Source organism: Desmodus rotundus, chromosome 8 (genome assembly GCF_022682495.2).
Source record: "Desmodus rotundus isolate HL8 chromosome 8, HLdesRot8A.1, whole genome shotgun sequence".
In the NCBI taxonomy this organism is placed as follows: domain Eukaryota; kingdom Metazoa; phylum Chordata; class Mammalia; order Chiroptera; family Phyllostomidae; genus Desmodus; species Desmodus rotundus.
This window is the reverse complement of record NC_071394.1, coordinates 118,964,942-118,988,399: the sequence shown is the minus strand read 5'-3', so window position 1 is coordinate 118,988,399 and position 23,458 is coordinate 118,964,942. Positions and strand designations below refer to the sequence as shown.

Here is a 23,458-nt window from a genome sequence, read left to right as displayed (position 1 = left end):
CACAAAGGAAAAGATACCATGTGAGGTCAGTAGTAAATTGATGATCCATTGGGCAAGCAGTGCGGTGTGTCTTGGGAATAAAGCAATAAGGGTAGAAGCCCCAATAGGACTGAATTAGACTAGTGACTCAGGAGATGAGGGTAACAGGCCTGAGAGCATCAATTCCAAGTTCCAGCCGGGCCAGCTGAGACCTCAGATGGTTCACCAGCTGATATATAAATGCCTGTATGTGATACTACAATTATTACTTGTTGGGTCTGTAAATATGCTTTCTTCTTTTCCCCCCATCTGCTTATTTTTAGAAGCCACTTATTCTTGAGAGTTAAAAGAAAGACTTTACATTTACATTCAAGTTCTGTCTAAACCTAAGCAGCATTTCCCTCTATGGAAATGTACCAAATGAATAAATCTTGAAAATTAGTCATTAGAAACCAGCTTCGGTATTATTGTTCTTGATTCTCTAGTGCTTTTAAAATTTCTTAATGGACAGGAAGAAGGCACACCTAATAATAACTTCCCTTATTTTTGGTATTGATCAGAAAAGCTCTTCTAAAAGATATTTCAAACCATCCATTGATCAAATAATCTAGCTCGTAATTGAACTTGTTTACTTCTGGCTTTTTGTTCTTTGTTTCTATTATTATTTCTGTTTTTGAGTATGCTGATTATTTTTAAGACATTAACATGCTTTGAGACATAACATGCTTGAGGCATTAATATGTTAACTCAGTATTTTTGGTGATTTTTAATTTAATGGATAAATACCCTTATTTTATAAATGCATTGTTTGTTTTATTTTCTGGCATCTAGATGCTTGACAATAAACTGATTTGGGGATGATTCATGGAATGCCACATTAATTTGAAGAACATTTGAAAAATAAATTAGTCTAACGCTATGCTTCAAATTTAGTAAATTAATGATGAAGATAATGATGTTCATAAATATTCATGTATTCTGGAGCAAAAGAAGAAGATAAGTATAAATCTCATTTTGCTGAAAAGGTTGTTGATACATATTGCAAAAGGTTTTCTCAATGTGCACTGGTATAAGATTACACAAGTATCAGTGAATTCCCACCCCCAGTAATTGTTTCCTAATAATGGGGTTTTAGATGTAATTTTTAAATTTAAAGTCTGTAGAATAATAACATCAGCCAAAAAACCAGGAAAATATGTCTGATTGATTAGTCTATCATGATGGTTAAGAAACATTTGAGCTTTTATTTATAAACCTCACTTTTCTTGTTGCAAAATGGAATCACACATTCATACTTTAAAGGTTATTTTTTGAGAAGTATTAGTGAATAATGCATACTTAACATAGGGCTGGGTTCATATTAAGAATCTAAAAGATGGAAAATATCATTAGTTTTATTTTTATTAATATTATTATTATGAAAGACAAAAATTTCATCTCAATAGTTTTGCAGGATAAGAAATCAGCTTAGGCAGGAAATGCTCATTTACTCTCTCTTGGAAAGTACGTTGATGACTCTCGGAGGGAACAGTTGGACACTGAAGGCGTGGGAGACAGACGCTTAACCTACATGAAGTGATATTATAAATGGGAGAAACGGGAGCTTGTGTTTCTGAGAAAGAATGAGAGAGAGGAAACCTGAAGGAACTAGAGGAAAGGGGAAGGTGAGCGGTGTTATGAGCGAGATGAACCTGAACATATGGAAGGGATGAGCTGGTGAGATCCCACTGTGGGGAAGCCGTCAATGGGCATTTCAAATCCATAGATGCATCTTTGTTTTCAGTTGACTTTGTTTAAATGTTAATTATGTTTGCGTTAGTGAACACACCCCAAGTTTTTATTGATTTTACTCTGCGCAAAATTTTTGTAGAGAAACTGGCAAGGGGGTAAATTTCTCGTCTGATTTAATGCACTATGGACTAGAGAGAGCAGGCAGAGGTGATTATAAATGCCTTCAAAAACTTAAATACACACCACAGAGAGTTTTGCCTTTCCAAAGGGCATGGAATTGGGGGTTCCAGCCAATTTTATCTGATTTCAAAATATTGGGGGACCCAGTGATATGGGTTCCATTTTTTAAACAAGTAAAGTAAAATTGGATACAATAAACTCAAACGGGCTGAAAATTTATCCTAAATCTTAATATTTCATGTCCACTGGAAAAATGAGAAATATAGGATTTGATCATTATAGAAGCATGTAAGAAGCAGTTTCAAAAGGAAATAAAATTAATAGATATAAAATATAAACAAAAGGATGAGAAGTGCACTTATGTGGGTAGTGGTAGAGGGGAAGCCAGGTAGCCAAAGTCAACCAGAAAGCAAAATCAATATAGATACTGTACTTAGGGCTTTTCCAGTCCACGAATTAATGCATTTATTTTTAAATTAAACCATTTTGAGCTGAGTGTTTAATTATTCCTTGTGGTTGGGGAGGTCATATGAATTTGAAAGGGAAAATTAGGCCAAAAAATGAGTTAAAAATACATATACAATGTCATCAGCTTTCATAGAACTGGCCACAAACACAGCAGGCAGGGAGTCACACAGGCCCCTGTGTTACCTGACCTATTGGGCATTTGACCCTTTCTTATCCCGCTAATAAACCTCAATTGCTAATGGAACCTTTTCTGACATCAACAGTTGGCTGTCCGTTTTAAATATGTATCCAAATTCAATTTGTCTAATTACTTTAAATATTTTTCATTACTCTTTACAGCATCTCAAGAACTTTTCCTAATTAGGAGACTCTAATTAGCAGAATTTTGTTTGCGCTCTCTTAGGAAACTCAGACGGAGCATAACTGCCGTCATTCTGCATCTGCCTGGCAACCAGCGCGGAAACAATCTGCCCCGGTGCCTGAGATTCCGTCACTGCGGCGAGACGCTAACGCATTCAGAAATTAATGTTTTACCATATAATCGACTCTCAGGAAGGAGTTGGAGACTCCTGAGGGAAGGGCACAAGTTAGTTTTGATGAAGGAAAGAGGAACTCTAAGATTAAGGGTTGGTTAGAAAGATTCCAGGGTATAAAGTTCTGAGACAAAGTATTTAGAAAAGCCCAGCGGGAGAGAATATAAAATTAAGTGTGAGTGTAATGGAAAGGGAATATCGAAGAATCCCAAACGATCACTTTATTTGTACGGACCCTGCACAAGCCACTGGATCTAATGTGTCCCGGCACTATTGCTGCCATCAGCTCACTCCACCGTCTTCCCTGATTGGATTTCCCCTACCTTCCAGTGTTACCAAATCTGGATTTCTCCAGGAGCCACTGATCTCTTTTGTTCTCTTGATTTTGGAGACTTAATTTTCTAACCTAAATCTCATACTGTGTTTGTGGCCCAAGTCTCGTATTTGTACCGGACACTTTGTGTGATTTCTCAACTGCTGTGGCAAATGCAACAAATTCTTGTAAATATCAAATGCTACATGACAGTGAAGCAAAATCTACATTTTACCAGGTCTTTAATAAGCATTAAAAAAAATCTTTGGTGTGGAATTCTTCTATTCAGCATCTTCCAAATGATATTCCACAGAAGGAGTGTTACAAAAAAAAATTGACAGGTATTCCACATACAAGTCACCTCTGAATAAACAATTTTTTTAAATGATGGAATAAACTGAGCTAAGAGGTTAATGTTCGCTTTTCTTGAGGGTGAGGATTCCTTTTTCTCTTTTCCTTCTTTATTTCTACTATTTTTCCCTTGCAGGACTTCTGTCTTTAATGTGCAAGTATTTATTGTGAATCTGTAAGAAATCTATAAAAACACCAATGCAATTTGCTCTATTTCCCAAATGTGTTGGACCTTAGAACTTTTTTTTAAGGTAAAACATTAACGTCTCAAGAGACTGAGGAGCATTCAGTCTCTTGGCTTTACACTGGAATCTCCCGGGATGTTTTGACAAAATACTGACACCTGAGTTCCGCCTACAGACAACCTGACTTAGCTGGTCTTAGCTGTGTGTGGCCTGGGCATTGGGATATTTAACCCTCCCCTGTGCCTCTAATATGCTACAAAATTATAGAACTGCTACCCTAGGGGTTGTTTGGGAAATGATGCTTAAATATATTCCCCAAGGGAATTTATATTTTATATAAGTGACCAAAAGACTAATCACATTTAAGTGATGATTTAACAGAAATAAAAATATATTATCCCCCTCTCCCAATTGAAAACAATTGTGAAGGGCACAGGTGATAAGTAAGTATATGCACAATAAAATGTCTTCCCAATTCTATTACACAGAAATCTTTCTACAGACACTGGAGAAAAGAGAAGTGGAGGTGGGAGGGAGGAGAGAGGAGGAGGAAGAGAGCGCAAAGTACAACTGTTCTCATTAGCAGTGAGTCACAGTCAGTCTGCAGACGTGAAGGTCAACCTGTCTGTGAAATTGGGGACTCAGCTGAAAGCTTTGTTTCTAGTTTTATATATTTTAGAAATACAAACAGTGAATAATCAGGATTAGATGCTACCAGTTACAAAAAGAGCTTTAACATCCAAGTACAGTATAATCCTCTTAGCTGTGTGTCACACCAGAGGAAAATAAAAAGGGTCACTTTAGTTAGTGTCCTAAATAGGAGAGGCTCAAAGAAATATGCTAGGAAGGCAGATGCTTGTTGACATGGAGTGATCACTTCTTTATATATATCTATAGGAGGTCGTCTGGAAAAAGTCCAGCCATTGTTAACATAACAAGAGCATTTTGTGCGGCATCGATATAACCTGGCAGCCAAGGAGAGTGAACTAGAATGCGCTTGGGCGAACAGTGATAACTTTACTAGTCAGTGGGGGAGATAGACGCCATTGAGTGAGCATGTGTACTGTGTGGCCATCACATTCAAAATGACTGAGCAAATGGAGCAACAAATCTGCATCAGATTTTTCATTAAGCGTGAACATTCCTCCCCCAGAAACTACTCAGATGATTCAGAAGGCCACAGCTCTGAGTACCTGGTGACTGGGAGCTTCATGATGACAATGTGCCCACTCACACATCATGTCTCATGCAGAGTTTTTTGGTAAAACATCAAATCACCCAGGTGACTCAGCTCCCTACAGCCCAGATTTGGTGCCTTGTGACATCTGGCTTTTCCCAAAACTAAAATCACCTTTGAAAGGGTGGAGATTTCAGACCATCAGTGAGATTCAGGAAAATGCAACAGGGAAGCTGATGGCAGTTGGGAGAACTATGTGAGGTCCCAAGGTGCCTACTTTGAAGGGGATAGAGGTGTCATTGTCCTATGTACAATGTTTCTTGAATCTTGTATCTTCTTCAATAAATGTCTCTGTTTCATATTACATGGCTGGATACCTTCCGGACAGGCCTTCTATATACATATATGAGTTTTGGCTCTTTCATAAATACAACTTTACCTTGTGGCAATAGTAAGACCTCCTTGGAATAACCACGTAAAAGGACCAGAAGCATATCACACCTACAAATTACTGCGGTTATGTTTGTAAACAACTGTGGTTCCCTTCTCTCCAGACCCAGAGAGAGAGCTAAGCTCATTATAAAAGTACCTGTTGGTAACTAACCATGCCATAGTGCATACACATACTGTGCCAATGTGTTGATTCTTTTGGTTTCATTTTCCTGGAAGTTCCTAAATATATCATTACAGGCCATGAATCCTAATGGTTTTGAGGTGTACCGCATAAATTCAAATAAGGACGTTTCTTTTCCCCAAGGGACCCACTATATTTATGTTCCAACCTAAGAAAAATCCTGTTGGCCTTTAAAAACACATCATGTAGGAGGAGGGAAATCGCAAAAGACAACAACATATAATAGAATTGTGGAAGGAAGGAAAGAATTTAAATAATAAAGGATAATTAAAATTTTACTATTATTCTACCAACAGTTTAATTTTTTCCATGGTTTTAATTAGTTTATCCTTCCCCCGTTCAGACGCATGTCCATGACTTGCTGATTTGCTTAGAGCTGTGGTTCTCAAACTTGACTGTGCATCAGAATCGCCTGGAGGGCTTGTTGAAGAGGGTGTTGCTGGGCCACCTCCAGTTCTGGACACATTATGTCTGTGTGAGGCCTGAGAACTATATTTCTGACACGTCCTCAGGAGGTGCTTATGCTGCTCCTCCCAAACCACATTTTGAGAACTACTGACTTAGAGAATTGAAAACGTTAGGTCGGAAATTTGGAATTCTACAAAGTCAGTGGAACTGAGTATCTACTATGACCATCCTAATATCTCATTTAATGCTCACTGTATAGCTCTGTTAGTATTATCATCATCTTCATTCAAGATGAAACAGTAGCTCCAGAGAGACGACATGGGAGGGTTGGGATTTAAATGCTCATCTTTCTCACAGTTTGGGTTCATTTCTCTACCATGTGCTGCCCACCCAGCATTGGGAGGGGGCAAAGCACATCTGTTGGGCTGTCAACTATTCATGTATTCTCATTCTATTTGGTCGCTGAGAGTGGTCTTGGTGGGGAAGAGGTGATAAAAGGCGCCCACTGCAGAAATGGACACAAAAACTGCACTTGCCCGTACTCTAACAAGAATGGTTGTGTTACTTGCTTTAATATTCACTTTCTTAACATATAAGTTAGAAACTATAGAGAAAAGACTGTGAAGCCAATGTATTTTGCTTTGGCTGAGAGGTTGTATTCCTGACGAAAGGTATTTTAGGAACTGGGCCCTATGCACAATTATGCACTTTAAGGTCACATGGAATTAGCTCCACAAATGAACTTGAAGTTTAAGTGGCTTAGTTGATAAGTACAAATGCCAGTGAGGTGAGTTTTAAAGCAAAAGACACCTTATAAAATACAAGTTAAGGGCAAAATAATTCAATTAAGTTTAGGAGACTAAAAAACCCTCAAGTCTTGCCTGAACTGGCCAAATTCAAGACCATAGGTTACACATAATTTCCTAAAGGAATAAAAATGACAGGGGACTTGTATTTACATGAATGCCAAAATAATAATAATAATAATAATAATAATAATAATAATAAATCAGAATGGCTGTTAATTTTATATTTATATTCAGTTTGTAATGAGAAAAATCAAGGGGAAAAACATCTCTTTGAGAGTAAAGAATTCAAGAAACTAAAATCCACAGACAGGAAAAATCAAAGAGACAGGTTTTCAAAAACTAACTGATATTTTATCCCTATGAATACTGTTAATCTGCAAAAAAATTTAATGTCATTTAGAAAACATTAGTTAAACTCCTTATGGACTGTCAGGATAAATTAGGACAAAACAAAACGAGAAAGAGAGGGAAAGACTGCAAAATTTCCTGCTAGATGACAGGGTGCCTTGCTTGATCATGGTTGAAAATCCTATTTAAGGGAAACCAGACCTTTGTCTACTGGCTGGCTGCCTTTCTTCCACAAGCTCTCAATATAATAGTGCATCCCTAATGGATTGGGTATGGTGCTTTTCCATTTCATTAATGAAAAAGAGCTAAAGGCCATTACTTGTCCTCATTACCATTCACAATGAGAGTGGGGCACCTGGATGCATGTCTTCCAGAGGATCTGCAAAAGGCATGACACAGGCCATTGAAAAATTGATTAGAAAAAAATGAAGCAAAAATGCAGTGTCATTGGGACCAGTGTGTTTGCATGGTGTGCATGTGAGGACCGGGCCATAAAACGGGCATAAAAGTACTTTCAGAAGGTGACTCTGGGGAATCAATTATAATAATGCTAGTACGGTCAATGGCCATGATGGTTATCTGGGGAGAACAATTAGCAACATGAAACCTTCCAGATAGGTGGTGTTGCTAAACAGCAGCCATATTTGTAGCCGTTAGATATGTTGTGGATTCCCACCAATTTTTTCAATTATTTCATGTAAGAATCCTTTCCTAATAATTCTGCTTTTCCCAAATCCTTCCACTTTTTCTTCCCTTCTCTTGTTTATGAGGTTTTTCTCTCATTTAGAAAGCTCTCTGCATTTATTTATTCCAATTTTCTAACATCGTAGGAATTCTGAGTCTGTTTTCTTCTTGCTATCTTAATACTTTGAGTTTAAGGTTAGGGTTCTATAGAAAGGATGCTACCTTCTTCAGCATTTTTAAAAGTAGATATCATTCATTCTATCAACAAATATTACTAAACAATCTACTCAGACACTGCTGGTAACAAGCAAATATGAATAGTCCTTGCTTTAAAGGAGGTTTTAGTCTTGACTCTAGAGGGGAGGAAAGGCAATTAAACCTAAAATGATGATTCCATGTGCTTAAAGGTGCTGATGAAGATACTCTCAGGGACCTAAGGGGATAAGAAAAAGTGACAATTGTAAGACAAGACAGAGGATGAGGGAGACTTCCAAAGAGAAGGAAGTATCTGAGACAGTCCCTGAAAAACAAGCCAACATTAGCAAGTTGAAGGGTAGAGGAAAAAGCATTCTAGACAGAGGGACCACCTATAGTTATCCTACTCCAATTTATGTGAAGACCCTGGAGGACTGGCCCATCCTGGGAACTGAAAGCAATTCATTATGCCTAGAGCACAGAGTAGTAAGAGACGAGTCTGGAGAAGTAGATGTTGGGATCATGAAGGGCCACATCGCATTGGCTAAGGTCTGAGGATGATGTTTCGAAGGCTGTGGAAAGATTGGATGCAGGCCATGTTTGTGTTAGAAAGACAGTTCTGGTGGCTGTAGAGAGAATGAACTGGGGTGGGGTTAAGGCTTGAATCAGCAAGGCCAGTCAGATGGATGTTGTGCTAACCCTGCTAAGAGAGGACGGTTACCTAGAGTAACCTCCTGGGGAAAAAAAAGAAGTCCTGACTTTGATGCCTATTAGAGAAAATTCAGGTGTCTGACTAGTTTAGTATTGCCTCCCATTTTGTCTTCTCTACATATTTGGAGTAAAAATCAATGTAAAGTTTTAAATTGAGGGTGAGTCTTCATTTAAAGCCTGATAAATTTTCATCAAAAATTCGAGCTTCAGTAGTACCACCAGGAATACTAGGAGTTGCACAGTCCTTGACCTCCAAACTCTCAGGGACCTAGAACCTAGAAATGGGGTGGTGAGGAGTGTACAAGTATCTGTACTACGAGGTGGACTATAACAAGTGTGAACAAAGGACCTGGAGAGTTTTCAAAACAAAGTGACTTCACATCTGGCAGTGAAAATCAGGAAGAGGTTCATGGAAGAGACAGATGTTAGAAGTAGGTGAGATTTTACCTGCAGAAATGGTGAGTACGGCAGAGAAGAAATTCCAGGTATGAGCAAAGGCAAGAAAGAAAGTGATCATAGCTAAACCATTCAACAAATCGTTATGACCAGTGGAAAAAAATAGAGTTGTGGAGGGAGATAGTGAGAAAAACGGCTGGAAGAGTAGGTTGAGAATTATTCTGTGGCAGTCCTCAAACCAAAGGTGGATGAGTCCTTCTTAATTCTTGCAGCCTTTGAGTTGTGACCCTTGACTGGGAAAATAATACGTTAGGAATCTCTATTTACAGAATTTATTTAATTGTAGCTCCCCATGCTCTCAAAAGGATTTAAGGCAGCTTCTGAAGTGTATAAAATGTAGTATCAAATAATGAAAAATGAGTTGGAGGGAAAGAAAGTAAGATAAAGTCAGCAAGGCTGCTAAAATAAATAATAAAATTTATCAGAGTTAGTTAGCAATGAATTACATGATTCACTGTGTCCATTAGGTAAGAAAATAAACCAGATACATAGAAGACTATTTCCTTATATGGAGGCAAGAGAGACATTGCTCCTATAGGTCTGAAAGGAGCAGAGATACTCAAATGAACAATTGCTTTAAAGTAAGCAAAGCAAGTTTCCAAGGGCTATTTATCATAGTGTCCTTCAAACACAAGTGAGTGGCATTGTGCCAATGCATACTTCAGGAAAGCTATTTTTCAGGGAGTCAGCGAGACACTGTCAGCCAGGTAAGACAGCTTTCTCAGATTAATCCCGGGATATAATTTAGAATAACCAGAGAGAATGGATATGCTGAAAATTATCCAAATATTTCTCAAGCATTTTTATTTTGTTTTAGCCAAGTTTCTGAAAAGTATGAGTAACTGTGACTTTGGAATGAGTATATTTCTTGACAAGGACTTGAAATGTAGCTTTCTTTGCTGCTGGTTACACATAGGCCCCTGTTTTAAGCATCAACTGAACTTGGCACTTAACACATAGCATTAAATTGAACAAGCTAAAAAGAATTCAAGAGAACACACCCACTCCGCCCAAAAGAAACCCCCTGCATTTGGAGGTTAGCTGCAGGAAATGTAAGATTTTTCTCAGAAAAAGTTTAGGTCAGCTGTCACATAGAGACCAGTGAGCAATCACCACACCACAGTTCTACAGGGCGACATAGTTGTGGAATAATACCTGTAAGCCGCCCACAGTTTTGAGTAGGGTACCTTTCCTGGTATATGCAGGCATGCAAGTTTGAGGGTTGCTGTTAGGAAAGTTGACTTTAGGTTCAGAGATCTAATCTGACCCTCTTTCTGTCAATACTCATGAAGTGGGATAGTTACTTACTAAGGTAACTCCCAATTGTTATATTAAGACTATATCCTTGCAGATAAAGTAAAAAAGTGTGAATTTCAAAATTTATTCAGGCATTTATGTGAAGGATGAATAAGAATAGAAAGTATCAGGTGTTGACACTAGGAAAACATTTTATTAATAAAGTGAAAGGTAAAAAGGACCCAACTTGAACTGGGGTAAAAGCATGGAATGGGGAGAACAGATTCGAAGTATATTGTAGAAGTAGAATTTATAAGAAAAAGGAAGTTTTATATGGCATAGAAAAGGCCAAAGTGTCTCTGAGGTTTTAAGCACAATTGCCTGGGAGAAAAATGCTTCATCAATTTATGAGAGATTTTCTATTCTACTCTAAGTTTGCTTGAATATTAAATCATATGGTTCTCACCCAAGAAAGAAGAGCTATATTCCAAACCTCTGTCAAAGGCTATAACAATCTATAACAATCTTATACTCATAGCTACACATCACTCATAAAGTCTTGGCTTACAGAAATAATATTTATAGAGTTTTATTTGAATCCTAGGGAAGTCTGCAGAAAAAACTGAATTGGGAGGAAAGAGTATTAGACTTAAATTATGAATATGAAATTTGAACTTCCATGGGGCCAGCCAAGGACAGTGGGAGTAGATGCAGATATCTAAGAGGCTGCTAGAAACACAGGCATGGAATTAAAACAGGGGATAGAATGAGCAATACAAATTTGAAGGTCACCTATATGATGGTTCAGACCCAGCAAGCAGATAACTTCACTGGAAAGAGAATGAAAATAAAGCAAAGATCTAAGACCAGCATTCTGCAAAACAAGATAGGAAGGATCTATGTCCTTTCTTTAAAGATGAGGAAAAGTGATCAATGAATAAATATATACTGCAGAAGGTGCCTGTGGAATAGAAAGCAGTCAGTGGTGTAACACCATCAAAAAGGCAAAGACAGATGAAATCAAGGACATAGAAGGAAGAGTTAGCATTGTCAAAAAGAGGGGCATGCTTGAGAAATACAGGAGACTAGGAAGAGAGGGAAATGAAGAAACAGACATTGGAAATAAACAGGAACATTCATGGGAGATCAGATCAATTATGGTATCCATTTCTCATAATGGACGACAAAGCCTTTTTCTGCGCGTAAATGGCAGGACTCGTGTTTAGAACTTGAGAAGATCAAAGGAGCATAATAAATATGAGTGAGGGTTCAGCCAGGCTCAATAGGGAGAAGACACAGAAATTTCCTTGCTAGTCAGTTGTGACAATTACATGTAACAAATTAATCCATATGAAACACGTGATACAGTGCCTTGAATACAGAGTATTTTTTTGTACATAAAATCATCTCCACTCTTGCAGTTCCGTCCATATACACTCGATGCATGTGATGAATAAGGTACATTTTGGCCTATCTCATGTTTGTATTTACATTTTATCAAGGCGGTTCAACCTGCAGTTTTATTTTTGTCAAGCAACTTTAAAAACTACCTTTTAGGTAAGGAAAGGATTCATACAAAACTTTCAAATTATCTTTAATTAGCTGGTAGCTATTAGGAAGGTCATACTATAGTATTCCCAATTAAACTATTTTAAGACATTATCAACAATTATCAGACTCTGATGGATAAAAGATAGAGGCAAGGACATTCTGCAAACCTGAGAGCAAACATCCTTTTCTAAGGTGAGTGACTACTCCATTTATAGCAATGACAATTCTAGTTCTGCTTTGTTGCTCTCACCTCCTAGACTTACTAAGACTCCCAATCATTCAACCTCCCCTCACTTCCTCATAGCACCCAATGCAAAACAAACCCTCATTTTGAAGCCCTTCCCCAAGTCACACTGCATGAGCTCAATCCCTCCAGACTTCCTAGATGTCCCATGGTTCACCTGATGTCACTTCTTCTTCATTTCTGAAAGCTACTAAACCCGACTTTATTTGACCAAAGGTGGTTCCTGGTCTTCTTTGGCTAGTAGGCTATAACCTTCTAGAACAAGTCCCTCAAAAATCACAACAATTTTTTAAAAACTAACTCTATATATTTGTTTTGCTAACATAACTGCTCAATTAGGAATGGAATTCCCATGTCCTGAATCTGGAGTCCTATGCTCCCCCAGATTGAGCCTCTCGGGCAGACTGCTGGACTCAGAGCAAGCACACAAAGTAATTAAGTTTGTGTCTTACAGTGGCCTGAGATCCATTACTCTGAACCCAACGTTGTTTTGCTGCCAAATAAAATACATGTCCATTGCGTATAAATTAAAGGGCACCAATGGTTTAACATTTTTCCAAATGTTTCTATTTTTAAGGAAGCCCAATGTGAATTGAAGTCTTCTGATACGCAGTATATCAGTCAGGTAGCTAAGGACTTTTTTCAATCAATATTTTATTAACATTAAATCACAGTGAGTATACCAAAGTGCACAGTTCAGACAAGTGAAAAATTTTAAAATGATCTATAAGAAACAATATTCTTCTTGTGATATATTCCACATTATCAAAATGAGGAAAAGTGTTGCAAAAGAAGAACAGACAGTTTCTTGGGTGGCAATAAACTTTGAAATAGTATCATGATTTTGGTAGGAACAAATATTTTGTGACCTACTGCTTCGGGAAACTCACATATATATAAAATTTGTAAAAGTTAGGCAATATCAATAATTAATTAAAACATATTATGTATGATTCCAGTTTCAAATGTGTTAGATCCATTCTAAAACCACAAGAGACTAGAAGTCTCAGATTAAATAGAGTAGGAAGATTTTTAGATTGTTCCAAGTGCTGCATGCAAGAAAGAGAATATATTATTTGAAATGTGATTTCACTATGAAAAATGTGAAAAGCAACAGGCAAGTGGTTGTGGAGATGTACATTCTGGTAGGTAGACAATGAACTTGCATAAAGTTAAGGGTTACTTTAGACTACAGAATCACTCAAAGATTCTATGCCACTTCTATAGAGGGACAAACTTCTATTAATTCTGCCTTAAATACTTTAGTGTTGAGGTATCAAAGTGGGAAACATTTTAGAGTTCATCACTGCTGCTGCTGCCACCAATATAATCATCACAGTTGTCATTATCTTCTTGATATGAAAACCCTCCTATATAAATGTTCCCTACAATTATGTACACACAGAGACTTTGCCACTAAAATGTTAGTAAATTATACAAGTGTCAAAGCAACATTTCAAAAAATTTAGAAGAAAGAAAGGCACATGATAATCACTTAATGCGTTCTCTTTTAGATGCTTTCCATGTGCATGTTTTGGAACTTAGAGTCACAGTCATTGTTCATTTTTGTCACTTTACATCATAAGTGTTATTTTTCATGTTGTTAAAAAAGCTTTATCACTTATTCATTATATTAATTCACCTAATAAATAGTATAATTGTTTACCCAATAGAGAAGACATGCAATGAACTCCCTTAATAGTTCTTCTGTTTTTAGATATTGGGTTTGGAAACTCTATTTTAAAACACTGCTTTGGTTCAGTCAATCTATCATGGCGAACATAAAGGGAGTCATACTTCAAAAGTCCTAACATACTTTCCTGAATATGGGGAAAGACGGAGAAAAGGAAGCCCCAATTCTTTACTATCTGTTATGAGTCAGACACTTACTAGGTACTTTAGACATGTCATCTCAGCCCTCACATTAGTATGCATATGGAGGTGTTAACGCAATGTTATCTACACCTAAGGAAAGGCTAGCTTCAAAGAATCTGAGTAGCTGTCATTGTTAAACAAGTATGCAGTAGTGGGACTAGGAATCACGTGTACCCTCTTGACTCTAAAGGCCACTTCCAATTATTATACCATATTTATTCCTATTCAAAGTTGCATGTGTATGAATGAAGAAAAAGAGTCCCTGCCTGCAAATTTTTAGATTAGATGAACACATAATCACAATCATCTTTTATTTTATCTTTCCAGGGAGACCTTAGAGCACAAAAACTTCCCTGAACCCATCCTTATTTATTTATTTATTTATTTATTACAGAAATTAGTGCTTCTTTTTCTCCAAGTTGAATTTTTGCATGCTTGGATCACTATATTAAAAAGCACAGTTAAAAACATCAGCAAGGCAATGACGAGCTGAGAGCAACAGAGAGAACATGTTACCAGGGACATTTGTAATACACTATATCTGACTCCAGCTGTCCTGATAACCAAGGCCAAAAAGGAAAATGCATTAAGTTATGTATTTTACATTGTCAGTTCAAAAGAAGTATATCCATTCATTTGGAGAGAGACTGGCCTTGGCACTGAACTCAAGGAGAAATTCATCATTTGCTTCTTTACATAAGGAACATTGGGTAAAATAATGGACAATTACTTCTGCTCTGGCATCTCAAAAAAGCTAGTAATGTTAAGTGTTTGTGTCACATACTATCTGTCTAAGAAACAGAGGTTAAAACATTAAATTATAGCTCCGAGAAAGCATTTAGAGGGCCGTGCAATCCTATGGCTCAGGTATTTTGCTTTCTGATAAACTAATTCGACACTCAGTCTGGGGAAATGCTAGCTTGTCTGCCAGGCAGTATTGCTCTGGTATCAGACATCTCTAGCGTGCCTTTGGCAACTGCTGAACTGTAGTCCATTCACGATTGTATTCTCCGACGGGAACCTCAAGTGTCCACTTTATGCTGTTGATTAAAAAGGGAACCACGTGCCGTCAGCACCAGACATGCTGATTCCTGCACGTTCAATTAGCTTCCTTTAAAATCGATTGTTGTCTTGAAAACACTTTTCTCCTCTTGCTCTTAAGTAGATGCTGTCCTTGAAATGGCTGAGGTACAAAGTGACACCCGTGGCTGCAGCGGTGCGCTCTGAGCCCACGGCGGCCACTCACTGAGGGATTCTATGGCAGAGACGACATCTGGGATGCTGCTGTTCCCTTTGAGGTGTGCGCTGCATCACCAAGTGGAGTTCTGCTCTGACTTTGCCACCGAAGGGCAATCATATCTCCCACCATCCCACACCTGCCCTGTGCAGGGTTTGATCTCCAGACAAAGCCAGGAAAGGTTCCCTTCACCTTCTAAGTGCAAAGCCAAAGAGCAGTACTCAGAGGCAGTGGCCCAGGGAGTAACTGATCCATAAAGAATAACTTCAGTGGACACTGACAAACCACCACCACAACAAAAATGACAGCCAGGTAGTGTGACAAAGGTGTAGCATAGATTTTTACCACAAATTTGTTGAGATGATGAATCAGTTACATTTTCTCTAAATTTCTAAAAGCACAGAATTCTAAAGGCTGGCAAAAGAATATAAAACAAGACATGTATTTGATTTTCCTGGTTGATAATCCTCTGCTGCTGATACATACAAATAAATCCCAGAAAACCAATATATGATGAACATAAAAAAAGTATAAATATGCTTAGTGCTTTAATAGTTCAGTACCACAATCGCACACGCTGTACAAACTGAAATACTAAGCAAGGTCTCAATCTTCATCTCAATCTCTCCCAACTCTATTTTTCTAATATTTTATCTGCCTTTTGAGAAATTAAAGAAAAACACAAAAATTCTAACTTGAAAGGGAAAGCACTTCATGTTTCTTATAAAGAATGTCAGTAATAGCATTGATTTGGAACATTTATAAAAATAAATTGATTAGAGCAGGGGTAGGCAAAGTACAGCCCGAAGGCCAAATTCAACTTGCTGCCTGTTTGTATAAATAAATATTTATTGTGTATAAATAAAATAATTTATTTGTGCATAACCGTGCTTATTCATTTATACCTGGTCTGCGGTGGCTTCCCCCCTAGAAGACTGAACTGAGAGGTCATAATATAGACCTTATGGGGGTCAGAGCCTAAAATATTTTCTATCTGGACCTTTACAGAAAAAAAAATGCTGGATTAGAAGATAAGCATAGGACTTTGTATCCTCCTAGCCCACCTCCCCATCCCACCCCAATAAAAAGGGGCTACATAACAGTGGTGTTTATCTATCAGAGCCGTCTGTTTGCTTACACCTCCTTTGGACATCAGTTACTTGAATAGAGATGTAAAAATAGTGGTCCCTCAGGAAAAGCCCTTAAGACTTCATTTTTGTAAGGTAGGGAACAATATGAATGTATCAGCAGGAACACAACACCAGCATACACATGCCTATTTGTCAACTATTTGTGTAAATAACATGTACAAAGTCCCATTCTGTGTTGAACGACAGTTATTTATAACTCTGTCCTCTGTTAGATTCTATGCTCTTTGAAGGCAAGAAATGCATCTGTTTTATACCGTTTAGCCTTGGTTCCTTGCAGTACTACAGGAGCTCAGAAAATATTAGTTGAATGAATGAATAATAAATAGAAGAAAGTCTCCCTCATTAGAACTTATTAAAAAGAGAAAATCAATTAATTAGTGCACTTAAACAAGTGCAGTTTTGTAATCAAAGTAAATGCATAGTATTTGAACAAAGAAATGAAACTGATTTTCATGCATCACTTGTGGGAACACATAACTCTGTGTCAGGTCTATTACAGTAAAGGCAATTTAATAGCTAATTGTTGTTAATTGGAGGTACTAATGGTCCTAATTTTTAATTAAGAGATGGAAATCATTTGTAAATAGCTCATGGTCTTCATGAAAACAGCAGTTGTTTAGAGCTGGAAAAAAAAGTTTTGTTCTTTGAAGTAATTTAAATGCTGCCCCTCCCCCCATCCAAATCATGGGATAATTGTATAGAGAAATTCTTACCCAAGAAGAGGAAGTATAACGATGGGCTTCCACCAAATCTTTGGTAGAGCATCACCGATGCCAAATTAATGAGGCTTTGCAATGCAAAGTGATGATATGGACTGGCAAGCACAATGTGGAAAAACTGCATACTATTTTAACAGTGAATTTTGCCTTAGTTTGGGCAAAATACTGCTGTGAAAGACTTCATTTTTAGAGTATAATTTCCTGGCTAGATCAGATGCTTAAGGACTTCATATTTGACCACACTCAGTGAAACTGTATTGTGGGTTGAGTATACATTTTCTGTGAAATCTTGTCGTGAAGTTGTACTGTTACCATTGACTGTTTTCAACCTGTTTTAGCTAGTGTAGAGAGGATAGAGCAGAGAATGTACACATGAACTCACAGAAGTTCTGCGGGTCCCTCTCATGTATTTTGGGGTCTTTTTCCAAACACAGATTCTAATTTTGAACTCGTAAGGTTTTTAGAAGAGGAGAACAAATTTTGTTTTGAACTTGCTCTCTGTCAATAGATTTGCCTGATTTCATGATGACACCCTTCAAGGAAATCATGCTTAAAGCAACTGAGATAAAGTTTCCACAACAAATTATATGTAGTTTTCACCAAATCCAACTATGAAGAAAAAAACCCGATGTCTTGAGCAATTTTCCCCCCTCAAATTTGCTTAAAATAGGAAGATCTTTTACAGAGTTGTACTTGTTCTGGGAAAGAAACACTAAAAAGAGAACAGGTTATTGATTTTGCATGAAAATGTTGGGAGTTTCAACCTCTATCTTCTGTTCTTGAAATGAGCTAGATAAGCTGTAGCTGAGACTTTGACAAGGGGAGGTGACTTCAGTGAAACCAGTCAAAGGCTCCCATTTCCCAAATTTCAGCCACTTCCTTTCGGACATCACCACTCTTGCCTTAGCTCTGTCCTTCCTGAATTACTATTTTTTAAAGTGTATTTACTGTTTCATTATTTACCTTAGATTTTTCCTGAGCAAAGTATTCCTTAAGCCATGTATTTGGTGAACTTATTCTATGTTATTCATAATTTACATGAAAGTAACTATGCAGCTGCTGAAATAAAAATAAAATGTTTGGGTCTCTGTACTCATGAATTAACTTTAAGTGTCAAGTTGAAGCACAAATCACACCCTAAAAAACACTGATATGATCCACTTTTCTGCCTTGAATTAAATCTATGTTCCAAGTGTTCTGAAATAACATTATTCTTAAAAATTCTTTCTTGGTTTTGTAACATGTTTCAGAAGTATATTCTGTTAGTGATCCGTATATTAGGGACATTCTTCCTGATGATCAGCCCTCATCTTATTAAGTCAAAAACCAAATAAAATAAAACAATTCCAGACGTTAAAAAAATACCTCAGTTAAATAGCAGCTTATATTCATATTGCTTGATTTCCTTAACTTTCGTCACCTTCATCTCAAGTCCACTTTGGCCACCTGCTCCACTGATCTTGCCTTTGCCAAGAAATGGTTTATTATCCAAAAATCTTACATCCCAGTATTCTACTTCATGCCACTTCATACATTTCATTGACAACACTAGTCCTTATCTGCCCTCTTTCTTCCTGTTTCTCACCTCCTACTGCCCCATCTTTTCTCTTTCTGTTGATCCTGGAAACTATAGTTTGTCACTTAGTCACCCTCTTGCCAATATTATCATCAAACATTGCCCTTTCCTCACTTCATTCAGTAAAACCTTAGCCTTGGCTTAACCCACCTGTCTGACTTTCTGGTTACTGATCACTACTGTGGAAAATCAAACATCTTCACGTATTGGTATCACAAAAATCCGTAGTCTGTAGCTTCAAAGGGACCCCCAATTCTGCCCTTCAAACTTCCTATGTATTGCTGGTTCACTTTCTTACTCCCCAGTTTTCCAAAGCTAGTTTTCTACCTGTCATCTCCCATTTACTCTCAGAAGATGTCACTTAATATGTCACATAAAAGCAAATAGTATTCATCATGTAGGAAACCCTCTGACTTCCTATTCCTACATTTACAAAGGCATATGCACATATTTCATCCGTTCCTCCTGTCCTCCCACATTCCTGGAAGTATATGGCTTCCTCAGTGACCTTGTTCTGTGAATCACCCCCTTTATGAATCACATCTTGAAACTTTAAAACTCTTTTCCTTCTATGTCTATAGTTGTCTCTTACAATCTTTATTTCAGGCTCCTTGGGTGTTTTTCCTTTGGCCAGTCTTATTTTCAAAGATCTGCCTACTTGCCTTTATTCTGAGCACATTCTCTGGATGACACGACAATTCCCAGTCAATAACTCCGAAATCCAGCTGTAGCTATGGGCTATCTTCTGAGCTCCAAGATATCTATCAAAATATCTATTGATTATCTCTATTCGGGTGCCTCATAGACACTTCAAAGTCAACATGTACAACCCTGAACTTGGCCTTTTTCCTGCCAAACTTGATTCCCTTTCCTCTTGTTTAGATCCTTGGAAATGATGTCTCAGGCCATTGAATTGACAGGAACTTAAAAGCTACCTTTCACTCTTCTCTCCCTTTGATCCTGGCATCCACTTATTTACTAAGTCATATATTTTACTTCTTTAATAGGACACAAATTTGTCAACTTTCCATTCTCACTTCCACAACTTGAGCACATGCCAACTTGATTTCATGCTTGGATTCTTGAGTTCTGCCCTGCCTTTTCTAGTTCTGTCTCTCTCCGTGCATTTTCCACTCTACAGAGTGATCACATGTCCTTCCACCTTAAAAACTTTTAGCGTACATCTATTGCCACTTGGATAGAGTTCAAGTTACCATTTCTGGTGCTGTTGCTCCAGCTAACTTCCCCATATTCCCTTTCTCTACTCCCCACCTCTCTTTATCCCTCCCTGTCTCGTTGAGCCGTCTATAGTTCCTTGAATTTGTCATACCCTGCTACCCAAGAGTCTTCGTACGTGCTGCCTCCTTGGTCTGGAACTTTTCTCCTTCAATTTATTTTTTACTTATTAATTCCCATGTGTCCTTATTTCTCCACTGAGATGTTTCTTCCACTTTTGCTGACTTCCACTGTGTTCTAGTTGTTTTTCTTTCCACCACCATAGCATCTTGTAACAGGAATGATTGGTGTAGTTGTTACTAATAACATTGGAGCACTTATTTTACGTTAGGATCTGTTTTAAACAAGCTATATATCTTGCCTACTTCTCACAACAATCATATTAGGTAATTATTATTAATTACTCAAATACATAATTTAAGCTACAGAGATGTTAAGTAATTTTCCCAAGTTTCTACAACTAGTAAGTTATACAAGTAGATTCTGAACTCAGGCATGTTATTGGAGAGTTTACAAACTTAAACATAATAAGTGGAAGCTCTTAAAACACTGTGTTGTAATCACCTTTTGTATCTAACTTCCTAATTGAATCCTAGGTTCTTAGAGGAAAGTTGCATCCCTGGCAGCCAACACAGTAAAGGCCACTCCCAATAAATATTATTGGAATAAATTTTAAGAAGGTGACATGTGATTCAGAGAAGAAAGAATTCTATAATCAGATCTATGCTGACTGAGCCTCTGTGTTGGCCATTGTGACATTTTGCCCCAGGAATAACAAATGACTTGCTGTCATCTAATTCCCCACACGGTTTCCTGTCTCTAGGAGCTTACATATCCTGCTCCATTTGTCTCCTGTACCTTTCCCACTCTCGTCCAGCTGGTCAGCTCCTATGTGTCCTTCCAAATCCAGCTCAGAATTCACTTTAGTTTTGAGGGCTTCTGATCTCCTTTTTAGATTCTAGGTTTTAGTTCCACCCTACTTTATACATTTAAACAGCATAAAAAACAAACAAACACCAATCATAACATTAAATCAGACCATGTTTTTAAACCAGTGGTCTATTTTGTATTCATCCATGTAGAACTAGTACTTGAGCATAGTGCCTAACGCTCAGGTGTTCAATAAATGTTTGATACATTGATTGAATGAAATTAGGGTTATGTCTCTGTAGATTATAAAGCGGATACTTCAACTCCAATAAAGTATGGTACTTCAGTTTGCTCCTACGCTGACAGAGAATTGACTACTATTAGAGTTGTCCGATACTGGCATATTAGGACATCTAGGGAGGGAATATTTTACACCTTTGCCTGATTTGCCCAAGGGTTTGGCAAGGGATATTTCAATTTTTCAAAAATCACTCATGTTGTTCAAACCAGACAATTTACAAACATTTTTAAAAGGCAAGTCTACTTTCATTTAGAGGTAGCTAAAGAGGCCAAAGATCTCTGTGCAAATTTATCAGATGTCAAGCCACCAATTCAGTCTTATCAGGGGAAAACAAGTTAAAAATCCCCCAAATTGCTCTTTTTCCTGTCACTTCTATATTGGCTCCTTCATTTGTATTCCGCTGATGGTATCTTAGCACTTTTCAAACATTCTTCATGACATCATACCTGGGCTTTCTAACTGCCCTATATGATCGCTATTTCTTGCTCCTTAAGCACACGTGAAACTGCCAGAGTATGTTTCTTACAGCATGACTTTGATCGAGTCATTTCTCTGCTCAGGAACTTCCAGTGGCAGCTGTCTGTGGCATTAGGTGGGAACTCCAAGCCAGATGTTCTGCCTCAATGATATGATACTAGTAAGTTCTTTTGATGTTTTCATTGCTTTTTTTAAAATCGTGTTCTCAAAAGTGAAATCAGGAAACCTAGTAAAGTTTCAGTGTATGTATTTTCTTACTTTCGGGAGTAGATGCCTCTCGTTAAACAAAGATGCCATATATTACACCAAGTAAAGGCTGTATTACATTACGCAGAGTATGCTACATGAAACAGGCACATTAAAAGATGATAGGTAGTACACTTTGGGGAAAGATAAGTGACGTTTTAATCAACAATTTACAGAGCTCTCCGAGAGGAGCAAAGTGACTTCACAACTGAAAGCTGACTCATTGTTTCACGGTTGAACTTGTAAGATGCATATTCAGCTGTGAGCACAATTAAACAAGTCCCCAGGACATGAGGAAAGGATTACCCGTTGGAGGCTGGGTCAAGCAAAGCATGTGGCCAAGAACATGGTGTTCCCTGCTTCAAAACAGTGGCCTGACTCTACTGACTGACGGGCTCTTTCATTCTCTTTCTGGCTTTCATCTCCTGCTCTGTCTCTCCACTGCCTTTCTTGGTTTGGATTTTATGTCCTCATCATCTAACACATGAAAGGATCAAAGAGTTCAAAGCTCTTCAGGCTGCCAGTATTTTATTTAGTTTTAAAAAAAATCAACAAAAATGAAAAACTGTGCCCATTTTTCTCTTTGCAAAAAAACCAAAATTCAAAGTTAAGAAAGCACAAGATCTGTGAAGCCCAAAATAAAAACCTACCTTTTCACATACATATACTCTATTACAAACTGCACCACCAAATTTTATGAAACGACTTAAATATTGCTACGTAAAATCCTCAAGATACTAACATATTCTCAAATCAATCTCTGCCACTTTGTTGTACAAGTAGAACATCGGCAGCTTCTCTTTCAATATCCAAAATACCATTTTTGGAACAAATCTGAAGTTTTGATTCATTCAACAAACAATTACATTGAGCACCTACTATGGGTGAGACACTATGCTGTGTGCTGAGCAAGCAAAATGGGATGATTTCTGATTTCAGAAGAATCCTAGTCTCTAAAGCAGTGCTTCTCAAACTATTTTTGAATTAATCTGTGCCCTCTTTTGGCAAACACAAATATCCATTTCTTCCATAAATCTTTTATCTGTAAATCTTCCATTTCTCAGAAATTCCAATGAGCCCTTCTAACACTGAGAACCACCGATACACACAACATAGGCTCTACGTTCTGCGTATCTTTAACAGACCAAATGTCTTTGAGTTTTTACTTTTTATGACAAAAACAACATATTTATTTTCCATACACAGAGTTGGACTAGAATATTCGATGTACTTTTTTGAACAATGCTCTGCCCACCTCCTCACAATCCCCTACTCCCTGCCCCAGAATGGAAATTTAAATTCCTTGCACCCAGCCCTGTTGAGAATCACTGCTTTAAAGAGTTTTGGGAAAAAAACAGGCAACCTCCATCTCTCCCCACCAATCAAGTCTGAAAGGAATTAGAATTTTCCTACCTGACACAACAGCTGGTGGAGTATCATAATCCTGTCTTGGGACTGAATCTTTGAATGAGAAGAGCATGAGAAAGAATGCAATGAAGTACAAAAGAAAATAAAATAGAATCTTAGCTCTATAACTTGGAAGTGCCCACTGTATGTATGTGGTGGCCTAGGCCCCC

The 23,458-nt window shown here is 37.7% G+C and overlaps 1 protein-coding gene across 9 annotated transcripts in view; it reads right to left on the bottom strand.

Moving 5' to 3' along the window:
• The window catches only part of RBMS3 (RNA binding motif single stranded interacting protein 3), a 1,231,630-nt gene that overhangs the window by 32,300 nt on the left and 1,175,872 nt on the right, over window positions 1–23,458 (bottom strand). For 8 of the 9 annotated variants that reach the window (XM_053929473.1, XM_071222108.1, XM_053929475.2 and 5 more), the window contains one exon: window positions 23,295–23,342. The exons of the other annotated variant lie outside the window; for it this stretch is intronic. In XM_053929473.1, coding sequence (XP_053785448.1) covers window positions 23,295–23,342 — 48 coding nt within the window. The remainder of the gene's footprint in view (window positions 1–23,294; window positions 23,343–23,458) is intronic. 9 annotated transcript variants of the gene reach the window in all.